A 24,632-nucleotide genomic window follows, 5' to 3' on the forward strand; every position below is an offset into this window, starting at 1 on the left:
TGATATAATCTATTAAAATACAAAACAATAGGCATTTCCTGAACATTTTGGTCACAAATCTATTATAAACTGGAATAGTTCAATATAATCATCCTGACACAGTTCCCTCTTTAAAAATGTAACTACTAAAATAACAACAAACTAAGAATCAGAAGATCTCACTTTATAGCCAAACAGCCAATTAGCCTTAGGCAAGCTGTTTACTCTGTGTGTCCAAGTTTTCTCCATCTGTAGGCAAGCTAGTTGTGTGACTAGCAATGACCAAATTAGGCATGACTAGAAATAAATACTAAGGAGAAACAAGAGTTTTTAAATAGTAAATGTTTTTATCCTCTCCTACATATCCAAATACCTATTTCACAAGTTTAAATCCCATCTCCTTTTTGAAAATTTTCTAGACTCTTGCCAGCTCTTATGGCTTTTTATTCTATAATTATTTTTTAATGTGTAAAACACCATATGAGTACTTACGATATTGTGATACTGTTTTTTTAGTTCCCTGTTTTCTCAAATTTGATTTCCCACCTCAACTATAAATGCTTTGACAATAAAGGCTATCATGTAGTAAACACTCTAGACATAGTATTGATTAAATTTATCCTTCTGTGGAAAAAAACATATTTGTGACTGAAGCGTGTTTAAGTTTGCTCATTACCTAAAATCTGTAGTACTACATTTTTATTTCAGAATTATTCAATATTAAGTAAGTGTTCCTCATTAAAAATCAAATGTTATACTCTATCAAGCTTTGACTTAATATTCTAACTCTTAACGATTCTCATTTTGTTTTTTTGAGGTGGGACATCTTGGGAGCCATCATTGGTACGGAATGTGGAACAGTAGAATCAGGTTTATCAGTGGTCTTCGTCAAAGATGGAGAGAGGAAATTATGCACTCCATACATGGACATGACTGGTTATGGGAACCTGAGGTTTTACTTTGTTATGGGTAGGTACAGTTTGAACAAATGTTGTTGACCCAGGGCAGATTCTAGGCCAGCACCTATTCCTGAGGAAATGAGATTGTCATATATAGTATAAAATGAAAATTAATGAAATATGAGTTCTGTTGGTTGAGCAAAAGCCTGTGGTGCTCACACCAGCTTCAGACCAGCCCTGCTGGCACCATTATCCTGTAAGAGCGCTAGTCCTGGCATGCCATGTCTAGGCCTGAAGACAAAATGCCATAATACTTTCCTCTCAACTTTCCCTCAATGGTCATAGCTGAAAATACAATGGGAGAGAAGCTAAGAACAAAGCAACTCCCTTCCAAAGCCTCTAACTTTCAAAAGCACAATCACCCAGGTGAGTCATTTGTTTTCATGGATATCTCATCATTGCATAACTCTTTTGTTACAGGAAGCTAAGAAAGAAACAGGTTTATAATATTTTATAGTACTTTAATAATATTATCTATTCTCTAATAGGTTGGAAAACACGTAAAGAAAAAATGTATTCATAAGATGTGTTTTTATCAAATTATTGTAGAGCAAATAAGCAGTTTGGAAAGTTTGGAAAAATACCTCGGAGGATTTAAGGGGTTGAAATTAGTGACCTCTCAAATTTATCATTTTAGTCAACAAGAACTATAGTTCTTTCTCTGGATGTCATTCCAGAAATGTGAGTGGCTGTCACATGCCTTCTTTGCTGAGTGACTGGAAAAGCACAGGCAACACCTGGAAGTTAAACAGGAAATAAACATTGTCAACCTTTGATCTCGCTAAAAAGACTTCAATTCATCAGGACAAACAGGCGTCCTGAGCATAGGCATCAGCACTGGCTATTTCTTTTTCTCACTTTCCTCACTTCCTACAGTGCAGAGTGGATGGTAAACCTTAGATTGTATTATGCTCTCCAACACTTTGCGTATGCAGTACCACCTCATTTCCAATATGACCTGTTTTACAACAAAGAAGTTATATAAAATATAATAATGTAATCTTCCTACCATAAGGATATCTTCACCTTGACTGAAATTATTTGCATATTTAAAGACAGATGATTGAGTAAAGAAGATGTGGTATATATACACAGTAAAATACTACTCTGCCATAAGAAAAGAGGAAATAGTGCCATTTGTGACAAAATGGATGATCTTGAGATTATTTTATTATATAATACTAAGCAAAATAAGTCACACAGAAAAAGTCAAGAACCATATGATTTCACTGATATGTGGGATATAAAACTGTAAGCCACAAAGGAACAAGACAAACAAATAAACAAAACTCATAGAGACAGACAATAGTGTAGTGGTTACCAGAGAATAAGGGGGTGGGGGGTGGTAGATGAGGGTAAATGTGGTCAAATACATGGTGATGGAAGGAGAACTGACTCTGGGTGTTGAACACACAATGTGATATACAGATGATATATTACAGAATTGTACACTTGAAACCTATGTCATTTTACTAACCATTGTCACCCCAACAAATTTTAATTAGAAAATAAATAAATAAATACCCAGAGTTCATTTCTTTTAATTTTTTTTATTTAAAAAATTTTTTTAGCTAATCTCATAATTAATGGTGAAAAACTGAAGCCCTTTGCTCTACGTTCAGGAACACGACAGGGATGTCCCCTATCACCTCTGCTTTTCAACATAGTGTTGGAAGTCCTTGCCAGAGCAATCAGGCAAGAGAAAGAAATAAAAGGCATCCAAATTGGGAATGAAGAAGTCAAATTATCACTCTTTGCAGATGACATGATACTATATAGAGAAAACCCTAAAGACTTCACCAAAAAGCTATTAGAAACAATCAACGAATACAGTAAAGTTGCTGGCTACAAAATCAACGTACAAAAGTCCATTGCATTCCTATATACTAACAATGAAATCACAGAAAAAGAAATACAAAAAACAATTCCTTTTGCAATTGCAGCAAAAAAAATAAAATACCTAGGAATAAACTTAACCAAGGATGTAAAGGACCTATATGCTGAAAACTATAAGACATTTTTGAAAGAAATTGAAGAAGACACAAAGAAATGGAAAGACATTCCGTGCTCATGGATTGGAAGAATCAACATAGTTAAAATGGCCATATTACCCAAAGCAATATACAGATTTAATACAATCCCCATCAAAATCCCAATGGCATTTTTTAAAGAAATAGAACAAAAAATCATCAGATTTGTTTGGAACCACAAAAGACCCCGAATAGCCAACGCAATCCTAAGAAAAAAGAACAATACTAGAGGTATCACACTCCCTGACTTTAGTTTGTACTACAGGGCTACAGTAATCAAAACAGCATGGTATTGGCAGGAAAACAGACACGTAGACCAATGGAATAGAATTGAAAACCCAGAAATAAAACCACATAAATGTGGACAGATAATTTTTGACAAAGAAGCTAAAAACATACAATGGAGGAAAGACAGCCTCTTCAATAAATAGTGCTGGGAGAATTGGATAGCCACGTGCAAAAGAATGAAACTGTACTGCTATCTGTCACCATGTACCAAAATTAATTCAAAATGGATCAAAGACTTAAGCATAAGACCTGACACAATAAACTGCATAGAAGAAAACATAGGTACTAAACTTATGGACCGTGGGTTCAAAGAGCATTTTATGAATTTGACTCCAAAGGCAATGTAAGTAAAAGCTAAAATAAATGAATGGGACTATATGAAACTTAAAAGCTTCTGCACAGCAAAAGAAACCATCGACAAAATAAAGAGGCCACCAACTGAATGGGAGAAGATTTTTGCAAACAGTGCCTCCGATAAGGGGCTAATATCCAAAATATACAAGGAACTCATGAAACTCAACAACAAAAAAACAGACAACCCGATTGAAAAATGAGCAGAGGACCTGAAGAGACATTTCTCCAAAGAGAACATACAAATGGCAAATAGATATATGAAAAAAATGCTCAACATCACTAATCATCAGAGAAATGCAAATCAAAACCACAATGAGATATCACCTCACCCCAGTCAGAATGGCTATCATCAACAAGACAAATAGTAACAAGTGTTGGAGAGGCTGTGGAGAAAAAGGAACCCTCATACACGGTTGGTGGGAATGCAGACTGGTGCAGCCGCAATGGAAGGCAGTGTGGACGTTCCTCAAAAAATTACGAATAGAATTACCATATGACCCAGCAATCCCTCTCCTAGGTATCTATGCAAGAAATGTGAAAACATTTATACATAAAGACACGTGTGCTCCAATGTTCATTGCAGCTCTGTTTACGGTAGCCAAAACATGGCAACAACCAAAATGTCCTTTGATATATGAATGGATAAAGAAGTTGTGGTATATATACACAATGGAATACTATTCGGCGGTAAGAAAAGATGATATAGGAACATTTGTGACAACATGGATGGATCTTGAGAGTATGATGCTAAGCGAAATAAGTCAGACAGAAAGAGCAGAGAACCGTATGATTTCACTGATATGTGGTATATAAACCAAAAACAACAAAAGAACAAGACAAACAAATGAGAAACAAAAACTCATAGACACAGACAATAGTTTAGTGGTTACCAGAGGGTAAGGGGGGTGGGGGATGGGAGATGAGAGTAAGGGGGATCAAATATGTGGTGATGGAAGGAGAACTGACTCTGGGTGGCGAACACACAATGGGATTTATAGATGATGTAATACAGAATTGTACACCTGAAATCTATGTAGTTTTACTAACAATTGTCACCCCAATAAATTTTTTTTAATTTTTTTATTAAATTTATTGGGGTGACATTGGTTAATAAAATTATATAGGTTTCAAGTATATGATTCTAATACATCATTTGTATATTGCATTGTGTGTTCACCACCCAGTCAAATATTCTTCTGTCACCATATATTTGATCCCCTTTACCCTTTTCTACCTCCCCTGCTTTCTCTCTGGTAACCACTAAATTGTCTGTGTCTACGAGTTTTTTGTTTATTTGTTTGTCTTGTTTTTTGTTGCTTTCAATTTTATATCCCACAAATGCATGAAACCATATGGTTCTCAACTTTTTCTGTCTGACTTATTTCACTTAGCATGATAATCTCAAGATCTATCCATGTTGTTGCGAATGGCAATTATTTCATCTTTTCTTATGACTAAGTAATATTCCTGTGTGTGTGTGTGTGTGTGTGTGTGTGTGTGTGTGTGTGTATCTTCTTTATCCAATCATCTGTCAGAGGACGTTTCAGTTGTTTCCATGTCTTGGCCACCATGAATAATGCTGCAGTGAATATAGAGGTACATATATCTTTACAGATAACTGTTTTCAGAGTTTTGGGTTAGATACCCAGAAGAGGTATTGCTGAGTCGTCTGGTAACTCCATGACTTCAAATTATACTACAAAATGACAGTAATGAAAAACAGGGTGGCACTGACAGAAAAACAGACACACAGACCAATGGAACAGAATTGAGAACCCATAAGTAAACCCAGATATGTGGGCAAATAATTTTCGACAAAGGAGCCAAAAGCATACAATGGAGAAAACAAAGCCTCTTCAATAAATGGTGCTGGGAAAATTGGAAAGCCATGTGCAAAAGAATGAAGCTAGACTGCTGTCTGTCACCATACAGCAAAATTAATTCATAGTGGATCAAAGACCTTAATATAAGACCTGAAACAAGAAATTGCATAGAAGAAACCATAGGTACTAAAGTTATGGACCTTGGTCTTAGAGAGGATTTTATGAATTTGACCTCAAAGGCAAGCAAAAGTAAATGAATGGGATTATATCAAACTAAAAAGCTTATGCACATCAAAAGAAACTATCAACAAACAAAGAGGCCATCAACTGAATGGGAGAAGATATTTGCAAACAACACCTTTGATAAGGGACTAATACCCAAAATATATAAAGAACTCATATAACTTAACAAAAAACATACAATCCAATTAAAAAATGGGCAGAGGACCTGAACAGACATTTCTCCCTGGAAGACATACAATGGCCAACAGATATGACAACATGCGCAACTTCACTAGCTATTAAGGAAATGCAAATCAAAACCACAATGAGATGCCACCTCACACTTGTTAGAATGGGTATTATCAACAAGACCAGTAAGAACAAGTGTTGGAGAGGTTGTGGAGAGAAAGGAACCCTCATACATTGTTGGTGGGAATGTAAATTGGTATAGCCACTATGGAAAACACTATGGAGGTTCCTCAAAAAATTAAGAATAGAATTATCATTTCCTTTAAATAATTAGAATTCAAACTGGCTCTCAGTTCATTGAGTGATTCCTGGGAAACCTTAAGCCTCCCCCTCCCCCAAAAAATTGTAATAAACATTTAGTATGCTAATCTAAATATTTTTCATTTTTACCATTTTCACATAATGTGTTTGAATTCTTGATTTTTTTTTTCATAGTGAATCATAGCAAATCAACTCAATTTAGTGCCTTTACATAAGGGAATGTCATTTTCATATAAGAGATTAAGTCATCTTTAATTATTTCTGGTGCACAGCAGATTATTAATGAATCAATTAAAATAATATTGACTATAAGGGAAACATTCATTTGAATGAGCCCAAAGTACATAATCCCAAATAAAAGCATCTCCATTCAATTTAAAAAATTAATGAATTCCTATCGAATTCTAAAGCACTGAGCTAGGGTATATGGAGAATACAAATGGGAAAACTAATGGTACCAAAATCACAGAGTTGCTTATCAATGACATGCAAAACCCTCAAAACAGTGCCTAAAAAATAATTATAACTCAACATATCTTTGTTTTTTTATTATAAAAATTTCCTAGACAGGATCCTTGCCCATAAGTACTATAAGGGAGAATGCAATGGCCTCTAATGGAATGAAATTACTATGAAAGTGTAGAGGAAGCTGTGGCTAATTGCTGTGGAAGGATTAGAGTAAAGCTCCATGGAGATAGTATTGGAACTTGGCCACAAAGGATGGACATGATTTAAATTTAAGGGGAGAAGTTCGAATCTAAGCCATCGTTTTGAGAAAAAGCACAAGTATAAAAATACATGACATGTTTGAAGCTGATTTTCCCGATATAGCTGAATGGAAAGATATAAAATGGAGCTAAGAAGGCGAAACGGAGCCAGAGTGGTGATTTTCTTTAATATCATACTAAGGAGTTCAGGTTCTCTCTCTCTAGGCAACTTGGGGCTATCAGGTGATTCCTGTCAGCTATGTAATGTGCTCTCAGCTGTGTTTTAGAAAGACGATTCTAGAAGGAGTGTGGAGTAAAAACTGAAATAATGAGAAATTAGAGGGCAGGAGACCGTAAGGGTAGGGTTCCCAGATTTAAGAGGAAATAACGAACAGCCTACTTAAATTTTAATTTCAAATAAACAACGAATAATTTTTTGTATAAATATTGTTTATGCAATGTATTTTATATGGCAATCCTAATTTAGGAGGCTACTGCACTAGTCCAAGTAACAATGGAATTACGGCAGTGGTGGTGGTAATAATGTGAAGGAGGGGACAGGGAATAAATAACTGAAGAGAAGGAACCAGCTGAAGTGCATACCCGATTACTGTGGGGATTGTGAGGACAGTATGGAGAGGACACAGACTCTCTCCTGAATGACTGGAAGAATGGTACCATTTCCCAAATAGGAAATGTCGAAAACATAACTAAAGGACATGTGTGGAGGAGATTTTGATACGTTGAGGGTGAGGCTTCTGGAAGGCTTTATGAAGGTAGAAATGCTACTCAGCATCTGAATCAGATTCGAAAGTCAACAGCATACAGGTGATAATGAGCCCTGGAGTTGCTGTGTTCTCCCAAGCAAAAGGCAGTATAAGCAAACAAAATGAAAAATTCTTAGGGAGGACCCTCGTCTAGGTGTTAGGTGGAAAGAGAGGAGTAGACAAAGGATACTGAGAAAGGAAATGCAGGCGGAAGGTATCATGCTACACTAAAGGAGGAAGGCAAGAGAGTGGGACGACAGGGAGGTGATCAGCAGTGTAGGGATTCTGCAGAGAGAGAGGTCACCCGGCATCGGGGCTGAGAGCCCACCAGTGATGCCGGTGGCATGGTTCCTGGGAAGCCAAAGTACCTGGAGTTAAAATACTTAAAGACAGGTGTCAATGAAAGAGGATCTTGGGCCGGCCCGGTGGCTCAGGCGGTTAGAGCTCCATGCTCCTAACTCCAAAGGCTGCTGGTTCGATTCCCACATGGGCCAGTGGGCTCTCAACCACAAGGTTGCCGGTTCGATTCCTCGACTTCCGCAAGGGATGGTGGGCAGCGCCCCCTACAACTATGATTGAACACAGCACCTTGAGCTGAGCTGCTGCTGAGCTCCCGGATGGCTCAGTTGGTTGGAGTGCATCCTCTCAACCACAAGGTTGCCGGTTCGAGTCCCGCAAGGGATGGTGGTCCGTGCCCCCTGCAACTAGAAAACGGCAACTGGACCTGGAGCTGAGCTGCGCCCTCCACAACTAAGACTGGAAAGACAACAACTTGAAGCTGAACGGCATCCTCCACAAGTAAGATTGAAAGGATAACAACTTGACTTGGGAAAAAGGCCTGGAAGTACACACTGTTCCCCAATAAAGTCCTGTTAAAAAAAAAAAAAAGATCTCTCCTGCAAGAAGTTCTTCAGTAAACAGGAAAAAAGAATGCAGTGTGCCTCTTGAGGAGAAAGCAGAATCCAGCGATGGTGTTTTCAGGCTAGAAGAGGAGAGAGCAGGGCAGTGGGGTCAAATGAGACTGGACCTACAGAAAAGACTAAATGGAGAAGAAAGCAATATGGGAAGCGATTTAAGACAGGATAGTTTATACGTAATCCTTCATTAAACATGGCACCGTAGGAAAATCAGTGGCTGATGGTTAATCTAGACCAGACCATGCATGTTCCCTTCCCACTCGGGCCCTGTCTATATTTTCTTCCTGGTTTCTTCTCTTGGTTCATATCAATCTACTGTGACTACCATTTCTGGAAGATTTGCTCAACTTTCAAAATTTGGTTCAAGGCCTGTCTCCTTCATCCATACATTCACTTATTCAACACAAATTCATTAAAACCAGGATCTAGCATTGTTCTTAGAGCCAGAATGCAGTGAAGAAGAAGAAAATAAATAACCTAACATCCATCATTCATTTATTATTTCTCCAGTCAATCTTTATTGAGCGTCTTCCATATGCCCGGCTCTTTTAGCTGACACTTGTATCTCTTTTCTTTGAATGGGGACTGCAATTAAGGCAACACAACAGGGTTCACTGCTAATTACCATTCTTTCATGTATTAGTCTTGTTTTCTTTGCTAAATTACAAACTTTTTGAGGTTGGAGTTTATTTCTCCTTGTAACCCAATGTCCTACACATAGTAAATAACAAAATCAATTTCCTAATATAAATAAGTATCTTGAAAGCTACTTAAAACAGAATTTAAAATATTTTATAACTGATTGTCCATCTACTTTTCATTGAAATCTCCGATACTTTAATTGCTGTACGAAATGCCCCTTGAGTCCCACCTTTCCACAATACATCAAAACATATGAAGCTGAAGAAGAATCCACATCCTTCTGTAGGAACTGCTGTCACTGAAACTTCACAGAAATGATAAATTGCCCCCAGAGGGATCTTGCAGATAAAGTCTGTCATCGTTTTCCAGTCTTGGCTCCTTTTGGACTTTCTTCTTCTGTCGTCCTGGGCTGAATGAGCTCCTACGTGCGTTTCAATTCTCTCTGAAAGACAGGTGCAGTTCACGAACTTTTCTTAAGACAGCAGGGAAGATTTACTGAAGGAAATTAATGAAATGAGAGAGAACAGATGGTTCCATTCCTGTATCTTTGGGTATGGTGCTTTAAACCCACACTGCCTATATGTAACCTTTCACCTTTTTTAAAAAAAAATTTTTGGTAAATCTTTAAAATGTGCTCAGTAAGGAAGTTACATTTTTAAAATGGGAATTTAGTTTTCACCCAGAGACTGTCATTTAGAATGGCTTTACTAGCTATGTTCACCATAACATAGAAGTATGTAAATCAGATGTCAAAATCATGAGATTTTCTCTACAGGTTGTTGTTCTTGAACAATAAACATGTATTAGGATGAGGTCTACATTGGCACCGTATCTGGCTTCTCTGTTCTCAGTTCAGATTACTTAACTCAGTAAATATTTATTATATGCCAAGTTATATATGTCTAGCAGATTTCATGCCAGATTTCAATGCTTCACAAATACCGCCAACCAAGCTACTTCTGTTATTATGATTTTTCTTGTACTGATTAGGTTCTAGCTTTCTTAATTAGCATCACATATCAGTGAATTCTCCCTAAGATAGACCCCCATTACACAGGTTGAGAATAAGCCAGACATTTATAGTAATTGACACGATTATTTATTTGCTTACTTATTTATTTGTTTGTTTATTTTTACATAGAGATGTGAATCTGTAAGAGTAATCTAAGAGTTAATGTAGTAAAACCAGCAAATAATGCATTTTACTAGATGAACTCTCAGAGGGTAATGTTATTCTAGAGTTTTGATGTTGCCTTATTGTCACCCTAGAGTATTAGAAACATAAATTGCCTAGAAATAAAAAATAGCATGGATGGTGGTTGACTTAAGAACTGGAGTAATTTTTTTTGAAAGATAATAAAATTTAAAAGTTAATGTTACAAATTTTGGACCTTAGGGATTGAGTATTTGCCAGGAAATCCATGTCATACCTACACTCTTGTTATTGTGGTTGGTGCTGTTATGAAGGATAATGGTGTGTGGGAGAGTTAGATATGTAATCCTTTCAAGTCCATATTATGCAGACAGCTGATAGAAGCCAGCAACAGTAAGGGTTATTGGCCAAATGCAGTAATGAAAAAACTAGAGTAGCAATGGTTAAATGACATAATATCAACTCATGGCTTTTCCACCAGTTACTTAAATGATCTTCAGTCAGGTACCTGCTCTGTTATTCAGTTTCATCATCAGGATGCTCTCAATTACCTCTCACTTCTGATGGTCCATCATTTCATATGACTGTAAAATAGAATGATAAGGAATAAACCACTCTGTCTATCTTACAACAATCAAATGAGGTACCAAAAGTAAAAATGTAAAATGAACTGCATTTAAAACACAAATACCTAATACGTGCTAAAGCATTAAAAATACTACATGTAACAGTTTCAGTAACACTACCTTGGAAATCTTTGATGTAGTGAGTCACCACATTTTTTTTAAAGCCATAATCAATAGGTTCTAAACTTTGGCCTTAGAGATCTCAAATATGAGGAAGTAATAGTTTACTGAAAAGTAGCATATCTTTTTAATGTGGGTTAAAATATGGACAGACAGTCATGACTCGTTGCAGACTATTATTTGAGTAATCTCATCAAGCAAATAGTTACTTTGGCCTTCACAAATGTCAAGTCTTCGATCTTTGGCATGCCCTATCTGAAGTATTTTCATCAATTTTTTCCTTGGGTCCTGTTACCTTTGGGTCTGGTCATTCTTAAGTGACAGCTGGGTTCTATAATTATGTCCTGAAACTTAACACTATATTTGACATGTTTGTGGATACAAGTTGGTACTAACAATTTAAAATTTTTGTTTTGTGCAGGAGGAATTTGTGACCCTGGAGATGCTCATGAAAATGATATCATCCTGTATGCAAAAATTGAAGGGAGAAAAGAACACATTACACTGGATACCCTTTCCTATTCCTCATATAAGGTACACATGCTTGTCCTTGTGCCCAATGGCCCCTCTCCAGAGGGAAACGTCAAAATCACAAAGGCCATGCTAGAGGATAACTCTCTCTTCTAGCAGCCCAGGAAGTTGCCAGGTATCTTTAAAAGTGACATGGACATTTTAACATTCTTTTTTTCTTTTCCCCCTGATACAAATGAAAAATGAGGTTAATCAGAAATAATAAATTACAGCCAATCAGAGACAGTAGGGCAGAGCCCAATACTTTGATTCACAGTTATTCTTGTTCCCAAGAAAAACCCTAAAAGTGGCTCTAGTTATGCAGCCTCACAGTCTTGCTATCAGACATAATGAATATTTATCCAGCATTTTGAGATTTCCTAGGAAGAAGACATTGTAGAAGTACTAATTATTATTACCTTCTTTTTTTCTTTGCTAATTAGAGCCACTAAAGTTGACCTTTTCCCGTTACCCTTTGGACTTAGGACAGGTGTTGGCTTTGGTTATTTGCAAACATCTTCAGAATAATGTGTGATTCTTGTCATAAGCTATAAAATTATATTTTTCTAATTGTAGATTTATTTACACTGAGACTACACTCAACATATTCATTATTAGTTAGCCTTTTCTCCACATTGATGGCACCGTAGTGACTTCAAAGAGCTTGAACACAGCTAGCATCTAGCATCTCATGGTTATGGTTAGGAAGATGGGAGATAAACAATGAGGCTAGAACAGGGAACAACAGAGAAAGTATCTAGCTCACTCCACATGTGAGGATCACCCACGTTACACCACTTAGGATTTCACAATGGGCTACTCTTCCAGCTGTAACTCGGTAGAGTTACCCCTGGTATGACCATCGGCATGCTTCAGACTGGACCAATTGTAAAAATTAGCATGGGTTAACTCATTGGCTCTGGCTGATTCTATGTAGAATCCCATTTTCAGAATACCTAGTTTGGCAAACCATTATTAGTACTGTACAAAAAAACCTTAGAAGAAGACTAATGATGAAGTATAAATGTCAACTTACATTTGTCTTGTGCTAAGGTGTGTAAAATGGATACCTATGCTTTGACAACTTTTAAAGACCTTACACCAATTTATCTTCTTGTAGAGAGGGCCAGATCAGTCATACAAAGAGAGTTCTAGATGTCTTCAATGGAGGAATTCTGAGTGACTAAAATGAATGTCCCCCTGAGGACAGCATCTTCTACATGAAATAACAAATAGAACATACAGGGCATTGCCTCGTGCTTAAAAGATGGCAGTTATGTACGTGGTAATTGCAAGACTGAATCTAGGAAAATTCACATAGACTCACATACGGAGAGGTATGAGTGATTTTGGTTTTCTTTATTTTGAAGGTTCCATCTTTGGTTTCTGTAGTCATCAATCCTGAACTTCAGACTCCTGCTACTAAATTTTGTCTCAAGCAAAAGAACCATCAAGGACAAAATAAGAATGTCTGGGCTGTAGATTTTTTCCACGTCTTACCTGTTCTGCCTTCTACAATGTCACACATGATACAGTTTTCCATTAATCTGGGATGTGGAACACATCAGCCTGGTAACAGGTAGGAAGCCCTGTTTTGTCACTGTGTGAATTAATTAGAAATGAACTCATCGACTTGGCTATTAAATCCCAGCAACTTCTCGATAGGTTTTCGGCTGGATTTTTAATAAACTATCCATTAATAAAATACACACTTCCTCCAAAAGAGAAGTTCTTCAGTATGCAGAGTATGATTGGATGGATTTTAGGTAGAAGTGACTTTATTATAAGAGCTTGGTCTTAGGTAGCAGGTGTTTGCACATCCGTGGCAGCCAAACATTCAGAAAGAATGCTGAGAGCAGAAAAAACAAATAACTGAAAAAAACACTTGATCTCATGTTGGTTGGTGACCCCCTAATAACAGTCACAGAAATCAATTAGCACGTCAAGAGCTATGACTTCTCCATTGCGCTTGCTAAAGTGTTGCTCATGTCCTTTCTAAGAATTGTGTCAGTCTCACATTCACTGGATGAGTGGCCATGTAAGATGTGGCAAATGGCTTGCCATCCATCAGATTCAAGAGCAAAAACTCAAGTTACTATTTTTTGTCTTTAACACATAGTTTCTATAGCAGTCATTTTACTGCTTGCCCTTTGAAGGCTGGTCAGACTTCAGTAGAAGGGAAAACAATCATTTCAAAAACAACATCTTAAAATTTTTTACCCTAATTCTACAGATGTTTAATGTACTTAGCCAGAGAAGAGTCATCTCATTGTATTTGTTATCTTTTCCTCTTCTTGTTGTGCTTGTTCTGGTGTTATCAGTGTCAGCTTAGAGTTCTCTACCAACCATGGGCGTTCCTGGTCCCTTCTCCACACCGAATGTTTACCTGAGATCTGTGCCGGACCCCACCTCCCACACAGCACTATCTACGCCTCTGAAAACTATAGTGGGTGAGTCATTCTAAGATATCGAGAGATTTGAATGTATGTTGCAGACTCAAAATCAATGAATAAGCCTGAGACTAGGATTTTTCTCATAATAGGCAAGGAAGTTGGCTTCTCTTTTTCATTTAATTTGGGAGTGATCTCATTTAAAAAAAAAAAAAAAAGAAGAAGAATTTTGGTAAATCTGAAGCAAGGTCACAATTGTAGGTTCATTCATTCTTTATGTACTTGGCTCTTATATTTTGAATTACATAAATTGAAATTCTATATAGTGATTCTGTTGTTATTGCCAAAAGGCTTATTGCCAGAATACTTACTTATGGAAAGGTGCAACATAGAGAAGTGAAAAGAAAGTTAAGCTTTGGAATTGAACCTGGGTTCAAATTCTGATTCTGCCATCTACTCATGTCATGATATTTACTCTTTCTACTTCTTCCACATAAATTAAGGACAATGATACACCCCTTTGAGGGCTGTTAAGAGAATTAAAGATGACTATGTAAAACACTTTACAGAATAAGCACTGGATAAATAGTAAAAGTATTTCCAAGGACAGCAAAATGAAGTGGAGAATTATATTTTTCTTAGCCTTTCTTTAAATGTGCATAGGACTACATGATAGCAAAACATAAAAACTAATCAATGCTAATCAGCACCCACCTGCACAGGTGCTTATCATAGAATGCTATCTAAAGTCTGAGTGTTGATGTAAAACTTTATAAAAAGTATGTCTAAAAACAAAATAAATATCATTTGCTGTTAAGCATAAACCTGCTATTCTAGTGTGATATGGATGCATTGAGAAGTTACATGTCTGTTTTAAAACTATAAAAACAAACTCTACAGGTGAATTTAGAGTTTATTACCAAACTTTTGGGCTACTCCAAGCATACAGAGACTAGAACATCAAAAGCATGTAAAATACATTTGAAAGATGTGAACATAGTTGTTGAGCTGTTTTTTGCTAAATTTCTTGCAGGTGGAACCGAGTAACAATTCCCCTTCCTAATGCAGCACTAACCCGGGACACAAGAATTCGCTGGAGACAAACGGGACCAATCCTTGGAAACATGTGGGCAATTGATAATGGTTAGTTTATGCCGATCTTAATCACATGCCATTGATGCAGAGTCTTCCTGTGCTTTTGTTCATCAGCACAGACTTAATCACATTTCTAAGTCATGGTCTTGTGATTCATTAAACGCCCTTTCTTCCCTTTCTCCTTTGCATTCCAGTAGAGCCCAGGGATGCACAATCAGAGGGAAAAAAAAGACAGCAGAGTCAGCAATATTAGATGCTAGAATGTTTCAACATACACAATTTAAAAATGCATAAAGCCCTGAAACTCAAATTCACAGTTGATGACAAGGGATATCCTAGCATTTCTTTTGAATGTTTTCTACAAAATTAACATAAATACTTACCATACTGCATGTATTAAAATAAGACCCATTCTTCTCTTAGTAACTACCACAACATCTGGAATGCTTATCTTTTAGATGCAGACACCACACATAAGGACACATCATCTCTAGAATGAAACTTCAGAAGTGAAACTCCTACCTCTTTTTCAGAAAACAGTATAAAACAAAAATTTAGATATAAATACAAATATTCTATGTTCTTCCATTTTTAAGTGAATTGTTCATTTTTGCATAACTATAAAGCTGGTAATCACTTATGATAAGAGCACATGAGAGAAAATACTTTAAGTATTGTATTGCATGGCTGTAAATTTCTTGTATTTGTTTTTAATAGCCAACGCTGTTTTGTTTTTAATAATTCTAATTATAGGCAGATTCATAGCTTTCCTGTTTTCAGAGAGTACATAAATTTGAAGAGTTATATGACAAGGAAGGAGACAAGGAGGGGGGAAATGAGGGAACAAGGGACAAGATGTCAATACTTTAGCAAATTTAGCAAAACCACTGACTTGGGGTGGATTTTATAGGCAGGAAAAGCCTATACTGTTGTCTAATGCTGATCTTCCATGTCTTAGTAATCTTTTGTTACTTTTGAATAATTTAGAAATTGATATGCAATGAAATAAATTCTTAAAACTCATTAACTTCAGGGAAGATAATTTGCTGATGTGCCGGTATAAATTCTTTAAATAATCTGTATTCAAAGAAGACCAATAAAAGTCCCAGACTTCAAAGACCACATGAGTGATACGGACATAAACGTAGTGCATTTGCAAAAACATCTAAAGATGAATTTGTTAAAATGAAGTTTTTTTAATTCATAGAGCATTTTGCATACCTAGCATTTTAATTACCACACCTGTTAATTAGCTCCAGGGAATAAGTATGTCCCTCCGGTTAGCTGGGTTATGGATGACTTTTTCCTACTGTCATACATTTCAAAGGTCCTATAAAGAACTTATCCTACTTTGATAATCATAAAAGAAATTGAAAAATCAGTAATGAAAATACTTGTAAAACATGTGAGGAAATTAAGAATGCGATGAAGCACATACAACCCTTTGAGAAGAATACCTAAATTTCCCTAAGAAGGCTATTACAACATGATTCTAAATCTGAAAGTGTTGACTACACATACTGACCACCATCATGATTTGAGTAGAATGAGAAAAGGTAAGGATATATAAAATGAGCATGGTTAGCAGTGTGTGTCAAATGCAAAACTTGGGGCAGAATCTCTTCAATTCTGTTATCATCCTATACGTGAGGCTTTCACAAAGACAGGACCGGCTCTCTGGATTCTATATAAGGCAAGAAGAAGACATACACTCACTCCTTCCCAAGAGAAATGTGTGCCAGCTTGCCAAAGGGCACCCCTGAAATCTTTCCCATCTCACTATGGAATTCCAAAAATATGTCAAGGAAAACAAACACAGAGAGAAAAACAGGTCAATGTCCTACTGCTGTTTACTTCACAGCAAAATTATCTCCTGCTAGTGAGTAAAGAAAGTATTCTGGAACTTGTACTGAGATTCTTAGCAAAATGGAAAATCCTAGAGCAAATCTTAGTTATCACTTTTTCATTTTTCAAACTTGTTTACCTTAATGATGATATGAGGAAAACGAATCTATTCTCTCCACAATCTTAGGAAAAAGGAACCTGCAAACTCACTCATACTGTGAGTCCTAATGATTCCCCCTTCAGCAGGGAGCGATGACAACAAAATCCTTCATTGCAGTTTTTCTCCTTGACTCAGAAAGTCTTGTTTTATTGTTGATCTGTTTTTACGATGGGAGCTTTTTGAACTATGGCATGAGTACATTACAGGGCAGCCTCAAGCGTGACCCTGCAGAATGCAATGGACCACTTAGCAGGACTTAGAGCAAATTGTACTGCAGCCATAAAATCAAGTGTGCTGGGAAAAGTCCTTAAGCTTTTCCATGATTAAGAAGAAGGAAGTCCCTTTCTGATTCCTCAGCACTCGGTGTCCAGAGGAGATGGAGCAGGAAGGATGTTTGACCCCAGTATGCTGATGACGACAATGACCATATGGGCCAGGCAGCCTGCTGACATGAAACATTTCATTTCTTCTCTCCTCTAAGGAATGTCATCCCACTTTCAAGAATAGGGACTCAGGCTTAGAGAGGATAAACCACTTATCTAAAGTTTCCCAGGTGAAGCCAAATTTGAATGTAGGGTATTTGACACCTAAAACCAATATCTTTACCCACTCAGCCTGCTATCAGTCTCTTCCTCAACCATCAGTTTCCTTCAGCAAGAGTTTTCTGTGGCCTCTTGCATGGCATTTGAATTACTGATTACTATACCTATAAATTAGTTCCTGAGACTAAGTGCTTATAGAGTACTGGCCACAGGAAAGTTTACTTTAAAATAAAATAATTAAATTCCTTTGACGTGATTACAAGACAGAGAAGAAAATGATACTGGATGGTCAGTTTGTCTAGGCCTAAAATATTTGACATCTTAATAACCATTGAATCTCTAATTCCTCATTGGTTTTGTCCCACTTTTACACTACTTGGTGTGTTATTGATTGTACTGTTTATCAGATGGCTTAATAGCTTACATGTATTTGAGTCTGAGAATCTCAGAACTTACCATTCAACAATCAGGAGCCCTTTTCCTCAGCATTCCAAAGATTAGAATTTAGGTTTGGAATGTCATTGTCAGTGAAGCCCACCGTTTAGGAAAAGGAAAAGATCTGCATTACAGAGAAGACTTCATGCTCAACAGCAAATTTTAATTCCCCATTTCAGGAAAGATGGGTTAATAGAAATATATGTAACAAACGTCTTCAATGTTATATTCCCCAGATAAAAATGGAAATTATAGTTTTTGTGTTTTTATAGTTTTTACATTAAATTATAACCTCTCCATTTCATTATACATCAAATTGATCCTTTGTAAAGTCTTTATTTCTACCTAAAGAAATTAAACTTTGTAGAAAGTTCAAGACAGAAGCATTAATATTCTGCCTGCAATCATTTTAGCTCAGGAGACTCCATTAAGAAACCCAAATCATGTGTTCCTACTCTCTTTGCTGTGAAACATTAAAATCTTGAAAGAATTCTTTTAAAATGACTCTGGCAGGGTTTGTAACTAGGCACTTGACTTGTCACACAGCCCTCTCTGCATGTCACACTGGGTTCCTGTGAACATTTAGACAGTGGGTTGGATTTCATGGATATTGCTTCCCAAAATGATTTCATATGCTGGTGTAGTTCTTGGTTTTTCCAATTTTTATGCCATTTTTCACATGCTGTCTTTTGCCCTGCAGTTTATATTGGTCCCTCGTGTCTCAAATTCTGTTCTGGCAGAGGACAGTGCACTCGACATGGTTGCAAGTAAGCATTTTAAAATAATATTTATATTTCTCGTTTTTTCATATGTACTTTATATGTTGAAACCACACATCATTTTAATTTGTTCTAATTTCCTTTTTAGGCTTCTGAGGTCTTTTTAAGACCACAAGTAGAATACTCCAAATGGAATTTAAGTGCAATAGAATATTAAAGTATATTTTATAAGTAGAAGTTGATGAATAAATTTTCTACTAAGCTAAATTGTGAACAAATTTAGCATACCTCATATAAATTTGTGAACAAATTTGAATTCCTCATAGGTTGATGACTGCTATTTCTGTTACATTCTTCAATATGCTATTTTTCCATAAAATTGTTCTAGTGTTCATGAGTCATTTTAATTCCCAGCATGCTTTGTGAATGAATTATGAAAATCAGTGCTGTCCCATGGACCCAATGCTAAAGGAAACTGAGTGAGACAAACTTAGCAGATTTGATAAGAAAATTCATCTTTAAATGTAACTTTGCAATCTTGCTTACATTGGAAAACGCTTTGGGTCTTCAAAATGATGTATTAAGTATTTACATGATAGTGATGTTGAATATTAGTGTGAAATTATACATAGATAACATAATGTCTAGTCGCCACCAGTGCATCATTATGTTTATACCAAGAATGGATGTTCATATTTATTATGTCATTCCCATATTAGCATTTAAGTATAAAATATCCTGGAAATTTCTGAAACCGCAATCTTCGTTATACAGGTAAGTTTTCAACAAAAGATTACCTACTCTGTTTTTACTTGTCCTGCAAACAGAGTAATTAATTAATTAGCCAATTATTTCATTAAGGGAAACCTCACAAAAGTCTTTTGAACCTATTTGGGAATTATATGGATGAGGCAAGACACTTGATAGTACCAAGATTAGAATGTCAGGTTAACTTTTGAACTATATGTCAATTAATTTAATTAATAAAGAAATCATTCTGTACAATGGAAATGTTTTATAAAGTATGTAAAGAATTGAAAAATTCCTATTCATATTTCAAAACTTAATATGTATCTCTGAACTTTTTTTAAAAAACCACCAACTCCCACCCAGAAACACTGACTCATTATATTTCTTATATGAAACATTGGCTGGCATTTTCTTCAAATTGTTATCTTCGTCCGTTTTCCATAACCAGGCCATCCTCTTGTTCAATGCATTTCAAATAAAATTAGCATAAGGAGGCCAGACATTTTTGTAATTCCTGAAGTTGTCTTGAAAAGTTTTGTAAAAAAGATCGAAAATGACAGCTACTTTTATTAATGAAAATAGAAAGTGCTATTTCTAAAAGACCTCTCTACAATTACAACAGTTTTACTTCATTATGTACAGTATCCCTGTTATCATTCAATAGTTTTATTAAGGCAACCATCTGTGTCACCCATGATGGATGCAAACAGAAATCTGAGTGGCAGTTTTACATCTTTGAGCATTGTTCTCTTTTGACCCTATCCTGAATAATCATAGCCTTTTCCTCCTTCTGAAGTTTTACAGAATATTTTCACCAGTTGGAACATTAATTTTTTTCCCTATTTCTGACAATGTTTTATGTAATATTCATTGGCTTTGTTCATTTGTGGTTGAGCTAAATGATTGGCCACTACATCCTTTTCCAGCAATATGTGCTCTGTCAAGTTTGAGTAGAATTGCCCGGGAAAGAAATTCATAGTCAATACCATTTATTTCCTTTAAATGGATCCTTGAATTTGGGGCCTCTGCAGCTTTGTGTTCTTCTCCCCAGTGTGTTCCCCTCATCACTACCATTACTTGCTAGCAGGAGTCCACCTCTCCTGCACCCTAACACTTTCTTGCCTGTGTATAATCCCCAGGCCTGGGTTCCTAAACTGACAACTCACTATCCTGATAAGGGTGCCCCTGTTGAGATGCTACCGAGAAGGACAGAGCTCATTAGAAACCTTCTTACACAAGGGGCAGCCATGTCTCTTAACAGTGGGGCCTTTTTTCCTGAACATATAAGTGACCATGTGTTACATTTAAGGATGAGTAGTATTTGGAGTCCCCCAGTAGGGGACATATTTGGAGTCTAGAGAGTTTCAGGTCACTCCTAAAATCACCAGTGTGTACTACCCTACTGTTTTACTGCAAAGCAAAGGCTGCAAAGGTATTTTGTTTACTATCTGATGGAATCCTTATCAGCAGTCTATCCCAATTATGTAACATTCTATTAAAAATACACTTTCAAAACCACTAAATGGGAACTAATTACAATATGAGTCATCTCTAAATGATCACCAGCTCCTCCCCATTACTGGATCTAAGAAGACATGTTTAAGATACACAGAAATGCATTTGCCCTGAAATGCACTCTGGCAATAGATAATGCTGTTAGGACACTAATTCCAGTTTGTGGCCATAGTCAGTTCCCCAATGTTAAAATGTGTCCTCTTTAGGTAATTTCTTATCCTTTTTAAAAATTACTTAGCTTTTCAGAGTCTGACTAAGTCAATGAGACAGTATGTGAAAGAAACTGTGTTAGGCTCCATAAAAGATTGTTTTCCTTTCCCACTCTATCTCATTTCTAATGCCAAGGCAACTCTCAACGTCACTCTACAGGAGTTCTTGGCATCTTAGCGTCCAACTTCTTTAATAATGTGATGATCACTATAAACCTTCTCCCCCAGAATATCTAATACACATAAAAGTTGGCATTTGATTTCAACACTTTTGTACATTCCATGGACCCTCTCTGAGGCCAGCATAAAGCCCAGTTTCAGCAACTAATGCTAAAGAAGTAGCTTTCTGAATTATGCCATAATATCATTTCATTGGTACACTTGCTTTATAAAAGGCTTGTTTCAGACTCGAGGAAGTTTTGAATGCCTACAGGAGAACCCGCCACCCCACCCAAAAAGACACCAATTTAATTTTATAATTGGTGACATAGTAAATATACTGAAAAAGAAATAGTGCAATAAATATAAAGAATTTGAAACTAATTTACTGATGAGTAAACTCCTTAAAATATAAGAAGCTTCTGGTATTCAGTTATTGAGTAATCTGTGATGAGTTTTTTCATTGATAGAGGACTCAGGGAGCTCCATGTGCATTCTAGTCAGCTAACATAACTACAGGACGTTCTGACATGGCAGCAGGCAGGCTGGGGTGTGTGTGTGTGTGTGTGTGTTTCTTGAAGCACTACTAATTTGTGACTCCACTGAGAGGAAACACAGTTCTGCTAAGGACATATATCTAGGTCAAGCGTGTATGTACGTATTCCCTTTAAAATGCCAATTTTAATTTGAAATAGTTAAAGATAGATTTATTTTCCAGCCTTTTCCAAATATTTCAAATGATTCCAATCACAAACATGTATTTTTACATTTGTTCTTAGAGGAAATTTATTCTGGGTATCTTATAGAGAATTTTACTTATGTTTCTTTTACAAGTTTAGTGAACTTTATTATGAATAAAATTATATACATATATCTTTTACAAAGATTTTAGGTCGGAAATGTGCATGAACATAGACCCATTTGCAGATGAAAAGCTGGCATTCGTTGAACATGAGTGTTGAATTATTGTTTTAATCATAAGCTTTTTACAGCAGAACTGAGCAAAGACTGTATTTTTCTGGAATATTTACAGTGAATCCACCTTTATCAAATCTTCAGATTCAGTATTTTCCAACGACTAATGAGCCTTACTTACCATTCAGTCAAATCCTGGCTTCTGGACTTCCTCCTCCCCAAAGTAGATTCAGGAAACTGAAAGGACCAATAGTTTAAGATTTCATTTCATGGTATTTCTTTCAGGTGTGATCCTGGCTTTTCTGGTCCAGCTTGTGAGATGGCATCCCAGACATTCCCAATGTTTATTTCTGAAAGCTTTGGCAGCTCCAGGCTCTCCTCTTACCATAACTTTTACTCTATCCGTGGTGCTGAAGTCAGCTTTGGCTGTGGTGTCTTGGCCAGTGGGAAGGCCCTGGTTTTCAACAAAGAAGGAAGGCGACAGCTAATTACATCTTTCCTTGACAGCTCACAATCCAGGTGAGTTAAGGCAAGGTGGAATACATACTGAAACCAGACAATAGTGATTGAATTTAGATCTATTAATTTTCAATTTTTATGCTTTTTTTCCTTTTTGCTGATATATACATACTCCCATTTTTAACCACAATGAGAGGGAGCTTACAGTTTATATAGGGTTAATTTGCCCTAGTTTTTAATAAATTAGAAAGCTCACTGATGACTTTAAGATACAAATGACTGACTAGATTTTTTTAAATACGAAATGTTAGCATCAAAACTGTGTTCTCAAGCCAAGGGCTAGTTAATTATTGATGTAGTTGTATTTATTTGACAGCTTGCACAGGCTGATTAGATTTACCCTACATCTTCCCTTCCCCCAGTGCCTAATAAATAATGCAATAAAGGAATGATTGGCATTTTAAGTGTGCGTACACAAATCATAGTATACAAATATGTATAAACATACACTCATGTTTGTATGTATATATGTGTGTATAAAACAGGTACACTGACCTTGTCTTCTACACATATTCACATATCTCAGTGAAATTACATTTTATAAAAAAGGGATGAGTGGAAACCTACAACATTTGGGTGGTTCATTTAAACTTGTTTGAAATTCTTTAAAAGCCAAAATGAACGTTATGATTAAAAATGTTTCTGCGCACACTAATTATAGACAATTTACATCTAGGTTTCTCCAGTTCACACTGAGACTGGGAAGCAAGTCTGTTCTGAGCACGTGCAGGGCCCCTGACCAGCCTGGTGAAGGAGTTCTACTGCATTATTCTTATGATAATGGGATAACTTGGAAACTCTTGGAGCACTATTCATATCTCAATTATCATGAGCCCAGGTATGTGGGAAATCATTTGGAAAAATGATTAGAGTGCTGTCTCCTTCCTTGGGAAATCATCATCCACATGGTGTAAGATTCCAGATATTTTTCCATTGAAAGATAGCAAGAATAAAGATTGATGTGTCTTGAGATGCTAAACTAGCAAGCCACATTCTTCTAGTCCTTTGTCCTACTGACTTCTGATAATTTAAAGAAATTTATTCTCATATTTTGAAATGTACATCTAAGGGACAGAGTCTGATGCCCAGGAAAGAGAAAAATAATTAATGTTATTTTTCTTATTTAACTATAGCGTAAGCTATTAGATATGATTTTAATATAATACTAAAGTATAAATGCTATTGATGAACATTTGTTAGCAATATATTATACTATGTTACAATAAATTATATGAGATAATAACTGATAAAATATAACTAACGTTTTTAAAGTTTGCATGTAATATAATTAAACAATGGGTACAAAGACATTTTTCTAGCATGTATAGAGTCCCTGACACAGGTGTAGTGTGAGGAGCTATTTTAAGTCCTTTCTTCAGGCCCCTTCTGTTTTTCTCTAGCTTATGTATTTCATAACATATAGTCACAATGGTGAGATTCAAGTTTTACTTGAAGCAGGGCCATCCTTCAATGTCAGCAGAGTAGTAATCACCAGTTAGTGGTATAATTTCAGAAGTGTTCAAAGGATCCTCTCCCCTTGTAGAATATTTACTGATTTGCTCACTGAAATTCATTTAAAATAGCAGGAAAAGAGGAGAATGGGAAAGGTGAAATACCACTGTCGGAGGTACCACTGTGGCTTACAGTCACAACCAGATATAAACAACTCCCATTATTTGCCTTCCTGGAAGTCCACGCTGATCGTGGGATGATGTGAAAAAGAGTGAGGCTTTGGGCACCGATGTTTGCGTTGGCACCTGGCAGAGAGACAG

The 24,632-nt window shown here is 36.3% G+C and overlaps 1 protein-coding gene across 4 annotated transcripts in view; it reads left to right on the forward strand.

The window, feature by feature from the left end:
- Positions 1-24,632, forward strand: part of RELN (reelin) — a 502,053-nt gene that overhangs the window by 314,971 nt on the left and 162,450 nt on the right. For all 4 annotated transcript variants that reach the window (XM_074340625.1, XM_074340624.1, XM_074340623.1 and 1 more), the window contains exons 12-19: positions 797-948; positions 11,519-11,631; positions 12,978-13,186; positions 13,929-14,057; positions 15,031-15,140; positions 18,775-18,841; positions 22,627-22,860; positions 23,537-23,698. In XM_074340625.1, coding sequence (XP_074196726.1) covers positions 797-948; positions 11,519-11,631; positions 12,978-13,186; positions 13,929-14,057; positions 15,031-15,140; positions 18,775-18,841; positions 22,627-22,860; positions 23,537-23,698 — 1,176 coding nt within the window. The remainder of the gene's footprint in view (positions 1-796; positions 949-11,518; positions 11,632-12,977; positions 13,187-13,928; positions 14,058-15,030; positions 15,141-18,774; positions 18,842-22,626; positions 22,861-23,536; positions 23,699-24,632) is intronic.

This window comes from Rhinolophus sinicus, linkage group LG09 (genome assembly GCF_036562045.2).
Source record: "Rhinolophus sinicus isolate RSC01 linkage group LG09, ASM3656204v1, whole genome shotgun sequence".
NCBI lineage: Eukaryota > Metazoa > Chordata > Mammalia > Chiroptera > Rhinolophidae > Rhinolophus > Rhinolophus sinicus.